At 44.1% G+C, this 17,368-nt stretch overlaps 1 protein-coding gene across 10 annotated transcripts in view; it reads right to left on the bottom strand.

Annotated features, from left to right (window-relative positions):
• ZNF827 (zinc finger protein 827) overlaps nt 1-17,368 on the bottom strand; it is a 168,404-nt gene that overhangs the window by 104,563 nt on the left and 46,473 nt on the right. For all 10 annotated transcript variants that reach the window (XR_014311049.1, XM_082728252.1, XM_082728246.1 and 7 more), the window contains exons 4-5: nt 16,628-17,108; nt 260-493 (exon numbers count right to left, since the gene is read on the bottom strand). Coding sequence is in view for 9 of the 10 variants with exons in the window: in XM_082728252.1 (XP_082584378.1) it covers nt 260-493; nt 16,628-17,108 (715 nt within the window). In the remaining variant the exon portion in view is untranslated. The remainder of the gene's footprint in view (nt 1-259; nt 494-16,627; nt 17,109-17,368) is intronic.

Raw genomic sequence — 17,368 nt, 5'->3', positions numbered from 1 at the left:
TCTTAGAAAGCAGCAGTGTTTTCCAACAATTCCCAGGAAAAGAAGGCTGTATTTCACAAGACCAGGTACACAGACAACATCTGCAAACAAATTCGTACATGCAACGCAGGAATGCGAGCCAAGCACCCAGTCATTCCTGAATTCGCCTCAATAATGTGATATTGCTACCATTAGGCTAATTATAGCCCATGCAGGAAGCAGCCCAGTTGGCTACAAATGAAATGAGCAGAATGTGAATATTTTAGAATAAATCAAGTACCTGATAGTTTCATGAGAAGTTCAGACGCTGCTTTGACGGACATATCCTGCCTTAGCACATTCCCCTTCCCTTCCTGGGGCTTAAGGGTGTCCTCAGAGACGCTCGAGGCCGGCACTTCCGATTCCGGGCTGAACATGTAGCTGGACCGAGGCAAAGTGGCACTTAAGGCCTCCTCTTCCTTGGGCTCCTCTTTCACTTTAAAATTAAGATTCATGGGCTCCTTCTGATTTGCAGCTGTCAAAAGAAGAAAGGCATTGTATATATATACATAAACAAAAGGCCACTCCCCCTTTTCGCTGCCCCAGGACTTTATGAAACATGGAATGCACAATCATACTGTGCTGACAGCAGGAGGGACCACAACCCGATCAAAACAGGCTGGGACCTGGGTAGGAAAAAATACAATACGCTCTATGAGCAGCGGACTCTAAAGAACGTGAGCTTCCGAATCTTTGGAAGAGATCATATTTTAAGAAGAGTTGCCTCCACAAAGTGGACATTTTTCTCTCTGGTTTCCCTAAATGTCTTCTTCCCTGTATAAATGCTGCCGCTTCACTGACCTGTGAGGCTTCCCCCCACTTAATCTTATTCTAAAATAATGCTTTCAGGCAATTATGCTGCCATAAAATCCTCAATATAAACATGAGTCAGAGGCAATACCCAAAGCAAAAACCTGGGGTGGGTGGTAAGGTGAGGAAGAATTTGCCAGAGAGAAGCTCAGACTAGAGATATCCCACTTTGCCTTATTATGAAATGGACGCTTCTGACCCACCAACACTGGGGCACGCACTTGGAACTGTTTTTTCCAGTCACGGTGAATAAACCCATATCTGTAGCTCAAGTCATCTCTGAGACCATGACGGGCTTTTTTTTTTTTTTTTTTTTTTAAGAGTTTATTTTTAAGTCATCTCCATGCCCAACTTGGGGCTTGAACTTACAACCCTGAGATCAAGAGTAGCACGCATCACTGACGGAGCCAGCCAGGTGCCCCTCACGAGGGCACGAGGGGGCATTTAAAAAAAAAAAAAAGAAAGAAAGAAAGAAAGAAAACCATTTATTTTGATGTAATTTTAGATTTACAGGGATGTTCCAAAGATGGCTCAAGGAGTTCCCATATATTCTTCCCTCAGCATTCCCTGATGTTCGCATCTTACATAAGCATGGTATGTTTGTCAGAATTAAGAAACTCACAATGCTATGAGCTAAACTCCAGATTTTATTCAGATTTCACCAGTTTTTCCACTAATGTCCTTTTTTCCATTTTTAGCGTGGTTGGTTGGCGTGGAGTATGTGGTCAGGGCAGAGCTAACTGGCCTATTATGGGATGGCTTCTGTGGCTTGGCTACACGATAGCAGGCCTTCACCCACTGAGCTACACACTCCCTGAGAAAGACCGAAGAGGACAAGTATTCTCCACCACCACTGGCCACTTTCCCAGGCAGCTTGCTCCCCTCTAATAGGCCATGTAATCGGAACTTTAGGTTGGTTATACTAGAGGTCTTTTGAGAAGAAGAGCTCATCCTAATACGGAGTTCTTAGCAACACTCACGAGAGTGAACCCAAAGCCCACTCCCGCCTAACAAATAAGAGGATAAAAATAAAACTCCAAAGCAAGAACTTCTAACTTGTTACCCATCACCGGCCCTAGCCAGTACACAAGCACAAAATCCTTTCTCCCTTGTGCCCTTGAAGGGTGTACACTCTGGAGTTCCAAGTTCACAGAGACAAGTATATTTAGAAACTGGACTCTGGAGGGCTAAGGTGACGACATTTGAAAGTTTTACCACCAAAAAGACGCAGAGCTGGGATCAGAACCTATTTCTATGAGCTGCCTGCTCTATGTCCCTTACCTACCTCCACCTTACCTACCTCCACCACACCATTCTTCCACTTCTGGTCCCTGTGCTCTAACAGCACTTGGATGTAACTTGATCTTCAAGTGCCACCTTTTCAATGAAGTCTATCCTGACTACACTGTTCAGAACTGCAATCCCCGCCCCATGGTATTCGCAATCTCTCTTATCCTACTTTTATCTTCCTTTTTTTCCCCAAAATACTTACCACCTGATAACTTCTGGTTAAGGCCTGAATTGTGCCCACCCTCACCAATTCTTATGTTGAAGCTCTAACCCACAACAGGGCTATATTTGGGAACAGGGAGGTAATTAAGGTTCAATGAGGCCAGGAGAGTAGGTCCCTAATCCAGCACGATGGGTGTTCTATAAGAGACACCAGGGATGCACTCACACAGAAGAAAGATCATGGAAGGACCCAGGATGAAGGTGGCCAAAGTCAAGCCAAAAAGAGAAGCCTCAGGAGAAACCAATCCTGCCAACACTTTGAGCAGACTTCCAGCCTCCAGAACCATGAGTGGTAGGTTTCCTTTGTTCAAGCCACCAAGTCTTTGGTATTTTGTCATGGCAGCCCAAGCAGACTAGTTACATTCCATATGAGTTTCTTATTTATTATGTTAACTACTATGCTCTCTTCCCCGAACTCAAAGGTAGGCTTTAAGAAGGCAATGATCTTTAACACAGATATACCTTGAGTGCCTAGTACAGGGTCTGGCACATAGTAGGTGCTCAAAATATAGCTGTGGAATGAATAAAATATGTCAGCTACAGATTAGTAACATCTGATGGTCCTTCCCTATTACCTGTGGAAAACAAAAACCCCCAATCCCAGAATATTCCGCTGAAGGCAATCGGAAGTGTTTTCCCTAGATCTGATACTTAGGCTGGGAACAAGACCTAGAGATAAAAGCTCTGCCATCTACACCATAGCATGTACTGAGGAGTCTGTGATACTCATTCACTTGGACTTTGGCATTACTGAGGGAGGAGTCCTGAAAAATTTCAACCAAAGTGCTTAAAATCTGGCCTTCTGGGGTGCCCCGCCGGCTCAATTGGTAGGACACATGACTACTGATCTCAGGGTCATGAGTTTGAGCCCCGCGTTGCGCACAGAGATTACTTTACAAAAAAACTAAAAACAAGTAAAATACAATACAATAAAATTTGGCCTTTTGGGGACAACGCCATCAGAATCTAAACCAAAGAGAACAATGATGGTTTCTAGAGCAATCCTTATGTACTTCTGACCTCAGCAAGGAAGGTAGATCCTAAGAGGACTCTGTGTATTTAGCATACTTCTCCTCTTTCAACCATTTCCTGGGGGTAGTGGGACTGCGCGGAGGAGGGAGGGGGCTGCAGGCTAGCTCCTAAAGCTTCTCTCACTCTATGCCTTTCTTCCAGAACCCTTTACAAAATCCTCTTCCAAAAGCATCCTAGTTAGTCACCACAAAATAATTAAGTGGTGTGTTTTCTGTTAAGCCTGAAACTTTGATTCTTTGGGAAGGAATAACAGAAAGTTATGTACTTTTAAAATGCTTCTGTATCTTTTATTTTAAAACTTCTAAAAATTCTAAGATGAGGCTAGGAAAGAGATAAGAAACTACTGGAGCCCAAGAAGCAAATCCCAATTTCTAGGGAGAACAACCTTAAGCTGATGGTCTCTGAAGATAAAAATAGCTTCTAGAAGTATTCGTCAAAATAAATTCTACATAAGATTTAAGAAAAAAAATTTATCATTGTTAGTACAACCCAGATTTAACACAACTTCAATAAGACATTTAAAAACATAAGAGGCAAGCTAGCATGTTGCTGGATTATAAATCTGCAGGCATTTCACACCTGGTTTTTGTTCTGACAATGTCAAGAATTGACATAAATGCTGGGGAAATGTAAATATAGCTAATAACAGATCACACACACACACACACACACACACACACACACATACAGCAACCCCGTGGGAAACACTAGTTTGCCCAAGTTTTAATTTCCCAAACACTCTGGGTCTAAATACCAGAAATATTAATACTAAAAAAGTACATAAAGCCTATGTTTTAAGATCAATATGACTGAATAATTGCCATAGTTTTTTATTATCTTACTTTTGTCTTTTTATCCTACTTTAAAAAAACTCATTCTCTTTCTACAGAAAAAGGTGGAATTATAGATGTCTTCTTTTTTCTTTGGGGGAACTGTTAAGAAAAAGGAACCAATTACAATTCACAGCCTACTCTTGACTTCATTCTTACTACCACAAAGATCTGTGCACATACGGAGTTCCATTGGTAAGAGACTTTCCCAACCCTCACCTTGACTTCTGTTTAGGTTTCTTCAAGTTTCCAGATACTCCATTTTTAACACATGGAGGAAACCCCACGAATCAAAAGGCCCCTTCTCGGGGGTGCCTAGGTGGCTCAGTGGGTTAAGGCCTCTGCCTTCGGCTCAGGTCATGATCTCAGGGTCCTGGGATCGAGCCCCGCATCAGGCTCTCTGCTCGGCAGGGTGCCTGCATCCCCCTCTCTCTCTGCCTGCGTCTCTGCCTACTTGTGATCTCTGTCTGTCAAATAAATAAATAAAATCTTAAAAAAAAAAAAGGCCCCTTCTCTGTCTGTTCCAAACATTTTAGGACGTGAGCCACTTTGATTATAAATTATGTATATTTGTAAGTTCATGCACTCAATGGAGCTGGGCTGCCATTTAAAGGAAACAACTCAACTTTTTGAGGATTTATACAGGATGCGAGATAAAGGCTCACATGGGAAACAAATGGGAAAGTGGGATAAAATGATTCCAAGTTTCCAATTCTAATGGGCAGGGATTAATTAACTGTTAAAAAGACGACGACAACAACAACAACAACAAAAAACCTCTTTAGAGCAAAGTGTCATCAGTTCATGCCAAGATCCCTTCTAAGCACCCCAAAACTCTTCCATAAACTTCCTTAATAGTGCACACACTCGGCATTTGCCTAGTTAACAGGAACTGGTCCTTCATCCATCACAGGAGATAACTATTACTACTATCTTCATTTTATGAGCGAGGGAACTAAGGTCCCAAGAAGTTAACAGCCCAACCCCTTCTAATCACAGAGACACAGACTTCAGGGTGTCTGGCTGAAAACGCACCCACCCTCTCTCCTATCTTTCCAAGTGCCTTTGAGGGGGGTGCTACCCTAAGCAGTCGGACTATGGGCTTTGGAAATAAGTGCTATGGAGTGAACAGCCTTTGTTAGGGAGAAAGGGAAAGGTGGGACATGACCTGGAGGTAAGGGGCAGAAAACGTCCCTTTCCTATAGGAAGGAGTTTTGTGAAGATCTGACTAAGAAGGTGGAAGAGGAAAACGGGCCGCACCGTGGCTATTCCGCTCTGTTCTGTTTGTTCCCTCTGGTGAAGGAAGATGATACTTTCCTGGCATTTAATAAGACAGAGCCCTCTTTCAGCTCAGAATCTAGCTATTTTGTGAATGCTGAAATGCTACGTGAAAAAGGTAGATCATTAAGAATGTTATTTTCTACCTCACCCTAAAGCAGAGCCTAAGACTCTTGGCCCTGGAAGGGCCACAGATGGGTGGTTCTCAAACAGTGTTCCCAGGAATCCTAGGATAAGCTTCCAGAGTCCCAATAACTGTTTGTTCCAAATTTAAGCTTTTAAAAGATTATTGAAGGCAATCGAAAATTTAATTGAAAAATATGTACCCTCATCTGTGTTCTAACGGAGACCACTAATGTTTACTTGGGTTGACAAGTTAATTCAGTTGGTTTCACCTGCAATGCAGTTCCTCCTCCTGTTATCACAGGAGTGGTAGAATTCTAGTAATATGTCATTAATAAGGAAGTGGATGGCGATGCACTCATCTTTCAAAAAACTCAGGGGTGTCCATGTAAAACTATACAACTGTGCTCCTACTGGAGATGACGTGCATGCCTTCAATCAGGCTTTCTCAACCTCAGCACCACTGACATTCTGAGCAAGAAAATTTGCGCTGGAGGACTGTCCCATGCACTGTGGGATGTTTAGCAACATCCCTGGCCTTGCCCCACTAGCTGGCACTGCCCCGTCATGAAAACAGAAATTTTCTAGACTCGGCCAGCTGTGTCCTAGTGGTTGAGAAGCACTACCTTCTGTTAAATGCCAGCTTGGGTTCAAGTGTATCTGCTTTGGTGAAGCCTCTCGTGATGGTGGACAGACTAAGACACACATGGATTATATAGGTCTGTCTGGGTCTATCATTTATAAAGCACTTAGTAGGGGTCAGGAAGTATGCTAAGTGTTAACTTATTTGAATTAATTTATTTGCTTCTCACAACAACCCTAATCGTAAGCCCGTTTTGCAGTTGAGGAATGTGAGACCAGACAGAGTGAATAAACTTCCAAATGCCAGTTATTGGAGCAACACCGAAGAGGTTACTATAGGATTTCCAGGGGCCTCTACTGCATATTGCACATTTTGAATGCTCCTGGTCTTACGACAAGGAATGAGGGCAGTTGCTGAATGCTGTCAACTTGGAAGCAAAAACTTCTCATTATTGGTACTGTTTTTTTTGAGCAGCTGAATAAATTTAATTAAAGGTATTTTGAGATCACAAGATGAATTGTTACAAATCTACTCTCCTTTACCACAACATCCCTGTATAAATGATATTTCTGGAAACTGCAATCAGCAAAATAAATTCAGAAATATACAATAGGCTGACGCTGCTAAATGACCTCCCCTCATCATAACGCTGAACCCATGATTTGTGCTTATCAAAGAGCACCTTTGCTCTGATTGCTGGATTTTTTGAATAAATAAATACAATAACTTGAACTTAAAAAATAAAGTTCTATTAAAAACATTCTATGTGTTTTATATATTGAGTTGGCACTTGATTTTGTTTGGATAAATGAGTTTAGTGTTTAAAAGAAGAAGTGAAAACCATTATTGTTTTTACTTCTTTCATTTCACGATAAGTAAACACAGGCTCAGAGAACGATACGACCTGTTTAAAATCACACAGCTCCTGAACGATGGAACCAGAATCAGAGCTCAACTCCCCATATGACAAATAACGACCCAAGTTCCCTTGTAAATATATGTAAGTATGTATGATCTGCCAGGACCTGCGGGTTATTTGACAACCTGATGCACATTAGGTGAGGAAAAAAAACATAAATTGCCTTCTAAAATTATAAGGAAAGCCAAGATGCAATTAAATAGTAATTAATTAGAGTGGAGCATTGCTTTTAGATGTTAAGCATATTATTTTCAAATAGAATGTTTAAAACATCAGCTAAATATTTTTAAATTTTGTTCTCTAAAAAGGTAAACTACATAATTTGCCTTAAGTAGTTTTATAATTAGTGTTTGGAGAAGTTTGAACCATCTCCTATTTCTCATTAATCCCCACCTGAGCTAATCTTTAGCTACATTTCAGTATCAATGCCCTCCAATCAGGACCACACAGGTCCCCGATGACAGTTACCATTACTGTATACAGGGGCCAAGGGAAAACAAAAAAGGTCAGGGTCAAGGGTAATAACAATGAGCGGTGTCTCCAGAACTGTAAAATAAATAAATAAGGTTTTCCTCCATGAACTGAACTAACAAAATCAACACATAATGAGCAAACGTCGCTATCTGCAGTAATCCGCTTAACAGACAGGATATCTCCCTTGTCAAAAGCAGGAAGGACAAGTCCTGGAAAACCAATCAAGTCGTGAGTAAACGCGAAAGCTGTATTTTAAATTCATTCTATTAACACGTACAAAGAATGAAATGTATGAACAGCAGTGAAGTGATTTGTATGTATGAACAGCATGAAGTCATTTGAGATGAGAAAAAAAGAAAACCTAAAGATTGGATAATATATTTCCGACACTTTTCAGGGAAGTTGGTGACCATCTGCCCCAGATGACATCTCCTCTTGATTGTTACACTTGTCATTTTAAATTACCATGCTGACATTCTGGTTTATCCATCAGTTCTTAAATGATTTTTGTCATTGTGGAACACCCGGAGAGCCTGAAGAACTCTTGAGCTGCGGTAGACTAGAAAATGGCCATTATGGGGGTTGTGTGGCTAGCTCAGTCAGGAAAGCATTCGGCTCTTGATCACAGGGTTGTGAGTTCAAGCCCCATACTGGGGGTAGAGCTTACTTTAAAAAAAAAGAAGCCTTAACAACTCCCTTCCCTGAAGCCCCACCCCTTTTTAATGTGACATCGCAGCTCCTGGCATCAAGAGGTGAAGTACATTTTCCCACTCCCTAAGTCTTGGCTGGAGCTGTGGCCTGCTTTAGTCCATAGAAGGCGGTGGAAATGATATTGGGCCGGTTCTCAGTCTAGCCTCCAGAGGCCTCATGCACTTCTGCTCTCTCCTTTGGAACCCTGCCCGGCTGTCATGTGAACAAGCCTGGGCTAGCCCACTGACAATGAGAGACCGTGGAGAACAGGGAGAAGCCATCACTAGCTGAGGCCATCCTAGACCAGTCCACACCCAGCCCAAGTGGCAAAGGACTTCAGATAGATGAATCAGCCTGGAGACCCGAAGAAGCACCCTGCGCTTCTTGGGCCCAAAGGCCAATCCACAAAATCATAAGCTAAGTCCATGGTTATTATTCTGAGCTGCTTAACTGTGGAGTTGTTTGTTACTTAACTAACTGAGTGACAGACTCCAGCTCTTAGCTTCGGCTGGCCTAGAACACGGGACATGAGAAGACACCAAGGGACTCATTGCCGTCAAGATTCCCTTTGAATGGCCCGCTCACTTTCCACAGACCACCACTCTGCTCCATCTTCTGTCTTGTGACACTAGGAAGCTAGCTACAAATCTGCAAATCTCGTTTAAGTGAAGTAATATCACAACCTCAGAAAACCTCACGTCCAGATTATGACTAGCAGAACATCTATGGTATAATCCATCATGGAATGCACTGTGGATGGTATGAAGATAAAGATGTTACAAAAGAAACACTATCTGACCCCTCCTCCCCCTCCTTAGCAACTTGACTTAGTTCAAGAGATCAGACTAATCAAGCAATAGAATGAACTATGCAGTAACACAACCCCCAGCCTGGGTGATATAGACTCTAAATATTACCAGAATTCACATGGGGTGAGAGGGTTGGCAGTAAAGACCAGAATAACAGGAGAAGGTTTTACTGAAGAAGTGGGAACCAAAATACTCTTTGTGGGATGACCAGCATTTGCACAGGCCAAACAGTAGTAGAGGGTATCACAGGAATGGGCCCCAACATTGTTAGAAATTCCCTACAAAGATATAGAATCACTGTGGGTCCGAGAAGCATTAAAACAGCTCATTTAGTTTGAAGGACATTATCATTCTTTTTTGAAAAGTTCTGATTTCCCCACTTTGTACCTAACAAGAGGAAGCTGCATGGATGGCCACAATTTGAATGACCAGACCCTGGAACAACATGAGTGAAGGCAGAGAAACAACAGTGAGAGGGTGTAGGTTTGAGCTGGTGAAGACAGTCAACATTCTTCTGGAGAGCAGTGAGGATACGGTTCCTCTGGAGAAAGGAGAGGCAGGGGCAGAGCCTGATACAAGAGGTATCAGAAGAAGAGTCTGTTACAATGTGTTGGAGGGCCTGGAGGGGGCGGGAGGGGTGGAGAGGGCATCAGGGAGGGAGCGGAAGAGGCAAGCTGCTTAGGTGTGAGCTGATGGCCAGGAGAGCCTGCATGCAGAGGGCTGGATTATAGATATATTTTCAAGACACAAAAAATTTAACCAGATTAGTGACCGAATTAGCATGCATTAGAAATGATGCCATGGTTTGAAGCCAAGGAAAATAAACAGTGAAGCAGACGGAGGTCAAAAGACAGTTCACTCAACTGAGGAAAAAAATTAAGTAATAGCTAATTAAGTGGTCATGAGCCAAGGCTTTGCAGCTCGGCAGAGACGAATCTTCGCTCTCTTCCTTACTGCCAAAACCTTTGAAGCCTCAACTTCCTCATCTGTAAAATAGGTTTAAAATTATTGACCCCTCAGGGCTTTTAAGAGGGTTTAATGAGAAATTACATGAAGTTGTGGGCACAGGGCCCGGCTGGCTGTAGACACATTTGATCAGTAAGCAGTAGAAGTGGAAACAGTAGTAACAAGCAGCAACATCTCGAAGAAAATAGACTAATGAGGGAAGGAAGTAAATGACTTGGATTCAGGTTTGCAGCAACACAGGCTTTGACAAATCTTCCCAGGGATCTGTCAAGATAAAAAATCATTCTCAGTGCAATTCTAGAATGAGGTATACTCTATCCAACACAGCGAGGAAGAAAGATCTGGATTCCAGTCATGACCCTTTTACAGCTAATCTCACTGTGTCTCGGTCTTTGTCTACATGCTTGTCAAGAGGCAATGTATTTGGAAATATGCCATATGCTGTAAAGCCCTACGGAACTATTAGTTGGCCTTACTGTTACTACCATTTGCACTAAGTAATTCCTGAAAAGCCTAAAAGAATTAATGCAAGTTTCAGTGGTGTCCGACATACAGCATTCAGAGAATGGCTCCATGCTGGAGACTCTAGCTCCACGCCAGCACACCAGGGCAAAGAACAGAGCCAAGTTCAGTCACGCTGCCTCCTTGTTTTGTGATTTGGGGTATGGGCAGCCTGGGGGAGGAGGAAATGTTGGAACCAGGCACCCTGGATTAGAATCCCAGTGCTGCCGCTTATCAGCAGCATAAACTTGGGCAAGCCTCTCAACCTCTGTTTCTCGGTTTTCATCTGTGAAATGGGAATCCGAACTTTATGCACCCAGAGAGTCGTTATGAAGGTCAAGGGAGCTGAATGACACAGAGTAAGCACTAGATTATATGAGTGATTGTTAAGGAAAAATAATAAACAATGAGATGTCACCAAATCTCCACAGACGTTTCGGGACATGGGTGTATACCCCCAGACCCTGTTTTCTTGTGATGCCACCTGTTCCTTTTGTGACTTAGATCAGTCCTTGTTTCAGGGAGTAGCAAGTCATTGAAAAACAGGAGTCACACTCTCCCTCTCCTATGAATCACCACGGGGGTCAGTAAAATCCGGAATTTCAAAAGGGCGTTCAGGCTTGCCTGCATGGATAAGGGCCTAAATGCTGTTTCCGACACCAGGAATTTCAGTCACATGATCACGAGAAAAGCAGGGCAGGGTTAAAAAGACGGGCCCGGGCTCCTGACTGGTTCAGTCAGTGGAGTGTGTGACTTTTGATCTTGGGGTGGGTAAGTTCGAGCCCCACGATGGGAGTAGAGATTACTTTAAAAAAATAATAAAATCGGGACGCCTGTGTGGCTCAGTGGGTTAGGCCTCTGCCTTCGGCTCAGGTCATGATCTCGGGGTCCTGGGATCGAGTCCCACATCGGACTCTCTGCTCAGCGGGGAGCCTGCTTCCACCTCTCTCTCTGCCTCTCTGCCTACTTGTGATCTCTCTCTCTGTCAAATAAATACATAAATAAATAAAATCTTAAAAAAAATAATAATAAAATCTTAGGAAAAAAAGTAAAAATAAAATAAAAAAGAAGGGCCAACCAAGGCATAAAGGAAGGTTGTTAAAAGTTAAACCACTGGGGAAGACACACAATTAGGGAAGGGAAGTGGGAGGCCCTGGCGACTGGCACGGAACTCTCGGGACACGACTGGCACAGGCTGGTACTGACTTACAAGAAGGCTCATTTGGAAAGATGTAATACAGAAAGCCGACCAGAGCTCCCAGGCAATAAGGACGACCTGGTTTACCGCGCATCTTCTCCCTCCTCCAGCACCCCAACAAAGCCTTCATCGGATAGGGCGGCTGCCGTTTACGGACTAACTGTGTTGTCACTGCAGATGCAGAAAATTGTGTGAACTAGGTGGAAGCAGAACAAAGGCCCACAGGAAACTGCAAGAGAGTATGCAAACACGGTCCGCAACTCACCTGTCTTTGTGCAAGAACGCCTCTGCTACGTTACAGCAGAGCTCCTCCCAATAAATCAGAAACAGTTCAGCCTGGACCCATTGGTTAAGTCACTGCTTTAAAAATGCCATCTCTCCTAGTTAAAATTATTTTGGACTCCATTTTACAAAATTAATATAATGTGGGAGACAGTATGATTTTTTTTTTTTTTGCCAGTTTCCAGATTAAAAATAGTTGAAATGACTTGTATCTTTTATTTTGGAAAACCAGGGACAAAAAGATATTCCCAGCCTACAACGGAGGTGCCAAGTTTCTGTCAACTGCTTGGTTACAATGTGGAGAGTTAGAATTAAATTTCCTATCTTGAAAAGGGTAGCTCTGAGGAAGAGAAATGATGCAAAGGCTGCTGCAAACAACTTTGAATCAGGCATGTAATGATGATACTCCCAGGTCCTCGATGCTCTCGATCAGTCTTGAGACTTTCTGGTTCTAACTGGAGAACACCCCAAGATGCTTCTTCTACTTCTCCTGCCATGAGGCCCCGCAAGGAAAAACAAGGAGCTCAGGGGCCATGACTCACCCGGGCCTCTTGTCAACCTTGACCTATGGTGGATGCCTCAGACTCATCTCACACCACCCACTAGGCCCCTTTCCAGGGTCTGAAATAGAAAGGAAGGAAGGAGAGCAGTACTGAAAAAAAAAAAAAAAAGACAAAAACAAAAACAAAAAACACCACAAAAACGGAAAAAAACTGTATCAGGTACCATGTGCATATGCCACACCAGCAGCCCGCAGGCCCAGGTGCACGAGACTCATTTGAGGATTAAAACAAAAAAACAAAAATGCCAATTGACTAGGCCCTTGCCCAGAGCAATGAAATCCTAACTTTGAGAGTGGACTGGGCCCTGGCATTTTAAGAAGCTCCCCAGGTAAGTATAAGGTGCGGCTGAATTTACACTTGCTAGTTAAGGGAAAGGGGAGGCTCAGAGCAGCAGGAACTCAGGTGCACGGTTGAGTGAGTGCCTCTCCCCTGCACGCCCCAGTCACAGGACCACTGGATCACCTGTTCTGACATTCCACCATCCACCTGGGTCTTCAGGCTCCCAAGAAATATCTGTGCAAATATGTAAGGCTACAGCCCTCCACAGCCTGCCTCTGAGGCTGAAACCCTGGGCAAAGTTTACAAAATTATTTTTTCCATCAGTCCAGAAAGCCAGCAGCCGGGGCTTCCCCATCCTCTTCCCGGAATCAATTACGGAGCTGCCTAGGAGCCTCGGTTCTAGGGGAGCAACATTAATCTTGAAGGACTACGGAATGTTAAGTGTGGGCTCAGCAGAGGAATAGCTGATAGATCGGAGAAGGGGTTTGATTTCACAATCACACAGGCTGGGAAAAACCTTAACGTGGAGGTGGGGGGGTGGTGAGAGAAGGACTTACAGTCTGTTGAAAACAGCATTCTACCAGCGATTTTTTAATCCCACTGGGTTCCATTAAGTCATCTGGATGCTTAGTTTTCGTGGAAGGAGCAAGAAAGACTTCCCTTAATAACCAAGCAAGAAAGAATCAAGTGTTTTCCGTCTCTCTTTGGGAAACAAGTAGGTATGTGCACGCTTGAATCTGTCACTGTGCTCCAATTCTGCAGTCATGGGGCTGGCACAGAGACTCGCAGACTTGGTGCCCGCAAACAGCTGCACCCTACAGTCCCAGCAGGTGCACGCACAGAGCCCAGCTCAAAAATTTGCTGCAAGAACAATGGCGCCGTTATGACACCGAGGGACCAAGCCAGATACTAAGCACATACTGCGCTACTTCTGATGACGGCAAGAGCTAGAAACTCAGCCACAGCTCCCTGAGATCTGGCCTTTGGGTCCCAGGATCCTATTCACAGACAAGGCCAGGTAAAGCACAATGATGGCAGTTATCAAGGATAAGGCCTGATCAACCAGAGAGTTAGTGGAAATTAAAGGAAAAAAAAATCTCTCCAGAAAATGTATTCCTTTCCTTTGAACATTTCTTTTCCTCCTGTGGGCTGCACAGGGCCACAGTCACCAAGTTTACATTTACATCCAAATATGCACACACAAAAAAAATTACCGATTCCCCGGTGACTTTGTAACAGGTTGCTAGGTAACAGTGCATACAAGTCAGGTTTCAAGACCTCTAGTAAGCCACCAGAAAATAGCTGCATGGGTCTTTTGCATAAAGAGTGTGCATTTGTTATCTGTTTTCTTATGCCAATTGATAAGTCAGTAAATACTCCCACTGCCAAACTGTAAACAAGTCCCATCAATAACTAACTGAGAAAACAGATCACAGTGGAAGGCTTTGGTGCAGTCTTTCACCCCAACCTATCCGGCTGGCTTCTCTTGAGTCTCTCCCGTTTGCAGTGCTGGCTCTCAGCACGCCTTATCTCAGACTCCCTGAGATTGGGTCCGGAGCTAATTACAGCCTGAGCCCAGCAGGAGTAGTGTACCATAACCAAGCATCCTATCTGAAGACCAATCCTTCCTTCGTCCCCCTCTCCCCTTCCTCCAGATCTAAAAACTTCTTGCAGTTCTGGAGTAAAGTCAGTAACCCAATCCTACGAGGTACTCACCCCTGTCCTTAGTCTCGCCCCACCTCCCATCTATTAAGTAAGGAAAAAGTCCTATGCTTAAACCACACCAGCTGAATATGCCGTGTCACTTGCATTCCTTCCCTTGGGAGTGCACTAGAAGAGCCCAGGAAAGGAGCCCTCTTTGCTATAATATTGGTGGGCGGCGAGACCAACCGGGAAAAAACAGAGATGCATACCCTGCGCACTCCCTCCCCGCCCCCCGGCAGAGGTGAAGCCTAAAGGATCAGCCACAAAAGGAAAACTAGAAACATGCATTTCCCCCCATTTTAAAAAATGTTTAAATATAAAACTCAAAGAGTCTACAAGTCCATTCGCCCCTAGAGTAGGGTGGGAGAAGGCAGGCGAGGGGAAGAGAGGAGAGGAGAGGAGAGAGCCAACCCCCCCTCTCCGGCCCCCGCCACGTTCCTCAAGGCCACAGGCAGATACACTCGGCTTCCTGTGGCCTGACCATTTCCAGCCGAGGACTCTGCACTCACGCTGTGGGCTAGTGGGTTGGAGTGCCTGGTTGTTAACATTCCCTGCCCTCGCTGACTCCCCGGGTCATTTCTGACGCCTCGCTTCTTGTCCCCTCCATTTCTTTCATTTCTTCCAACTAGTGTTGTGCACTCCTGAGGGGCAAAGATCTAGGTGCTGGGGACATTCCGAGAGACCTGACTGAAGTGTCACTGAGCAAAGGGACTTCCAAGCGAGTGGAGCCGAACCTCTAATTCACCTGGCAATGACATTTAGTGAAATGTGACTCACAGTCCATTTAAAGGAAGGCGGTGACCAATTATTCTCCATTTAAAAGGGTATTGTCAATCTCCAAAGAGCTGAAATGGCATTTGGAAATCATCGTGGGGACTGCCATCTTCACTGAAAGACAGAACCAACTCTCAGCCGACCTTTTCCCACCCTCCACAACTCTTTTACAATTTTAAATCATACTTTAAAAAATGTTACAAGTAGCAGCACAATCTCGTGTCATGTTTTATCATTCCCAAACAGTCAGGACAAGCAGCGCTCCCTCAATATCGCCACACCCCCTACTCAACTCCGCAACTTAATCAAAGAAATTGGAGGAAAAAATGAAGGACAAAAACAAGAAGAAACGCCAGGTGTAATCTGATGATAAACGTGATGTCGATTAACAACGAATTTTTATAACGTCTTTTTCATCTTCTTTCCAAAAGGCAGTGGGGTAGCTGGGAAAGAATATTTTTTAAAAAGTTGTTTGCTTTTTTTTTTTTTTTTTAATTTCACTTTGCATGAGGCACCTAAGGTAGTTAAATTCAGGGAGGCAGAAAGTAGACTAGTGGCTACCAGGGGCTGTGGGGAGGGCAGAATGGGGAATTGTTGTTTAATGGGTATGAGGTTTCGGTTTGGGATGATGAAAAATTTTCGGAGATGAATGGTGGCCATGGCTACACAACAGGAATGAAGTTAATGCCAAAGAACTGTATACTTAAAAATGGTTAGAATGGTAAATTTCATGTTAGGTACATTCTATTACAATAAAATTTTTTTCCAGTGGAAAAAAGAATGTGACGATAATCTTTATCATTTGCACAAATTTTAAAAATATAATTCCTAACAGGAGTCTCTGTATATATGTCCTTTAAAACTCTTCCAAGTTAAGGCAATAAAGAACTTGAATAATGCAAAATGAGACGTTCCATACGAGCACTTTAAAAGAACGAAATGCAGAGACAAGTTCAATATGGCCCAAGGTCACACAAAGAACTATCACCAACTTGGCTCACCATGTGACCTGTTCCCCACAACAAGAACCCGTAAAGGGGAAAACCGGAAGGAAATCAACAAGCCCTGTTGTTTCTAGACCCAAACCACAGCAACGACTACTTCCAAAGGACTGGGAGGGGGAAAAAAAGGTCGAGGAGAAAATTTATGAGACTGTAAACGATTAGAATGTAAAGGGACCTTGAAATCATCTAGTACTACCAGCTCATTTTACAGATGAGAATCCTGGTAGAGAAAGAGAGAGAAAGTAAGAGAGAGAGAGAATACAACCCTATTCAAGTACCTGACAGCTTCATGAGAAAATCAGACGCCATCTTAACAGAGATGTCCTGGCTGAACAATGCTGACGCACTGTTGGCCACATACTCGGAGGGGTCTTTCAGCTTTGTGTGGTTGGCCGGCCTGTCGGCAGCATTCAGAGTAAAGGAGGTTGGCAGGCCGTTATCTTCCTTGGGTTCCTCCTTCACCAGCAAAGGCGAGACGCCAGCCCCACCCTGGCTAGTCCTCTCTGGAGTGTTGGACGTCATCATGGTCCCCACTAGCTCTGTCCCTCCTCCTTCCCTTTGCTGCCCCAGGCAGGCACTGTCACTGAGGTGGGGAGATCCCTTGACATCTGGGTCTGGGATCTCCTCCTTCACCTTGGCTTCTGTCCTCAGGAAATGCTGATGGCAACGCATGTGGAGTTTCAGGCTGAAGTGGCGTGAGGAAGTGAAAGGGCATAGCTGGCACTGAAAGGTCTCTCCCCGGTCCTGGTGCTGATGAACCTGACGAAGAAGCAAGAAGAATGAGCTCTCCACCATGTGCTTACGGAAAATGCCTTGTAGTACATCCAGACCACTCATCAACCATTTCCTCACAGTACCAAGGGCCGGCCCAGGAAACAGAATCACCAGAGGAGCATTTCATTAGCGTGCTCCACGTGATGAGGGCCGTCCCTACGCATAACACGGGTCCACGCAGGTTAAGAGCCCATGATTAGAGCCACACTCACAACGGGGGGTGCTGTCTGCCCATGGAGGCTGTT

This window comes from Mustela nivalis (assembly GCF_964662115.1).
Source record: "Mustela nivalis genome assembly, chromosome: 4".
Taxonomy (NCBI): domain Eukaryota; kingdom Metazoa; phylum Chordata; class Mammalia; order Carnivora; family Mustelidae; genus Mustela; species Mustela nivalis.
The sequence above is the reverse complement of the archived record's forward strand: the minus strand, read 5'-3'. Positions and strand labels throughout refer to the sequence as shown.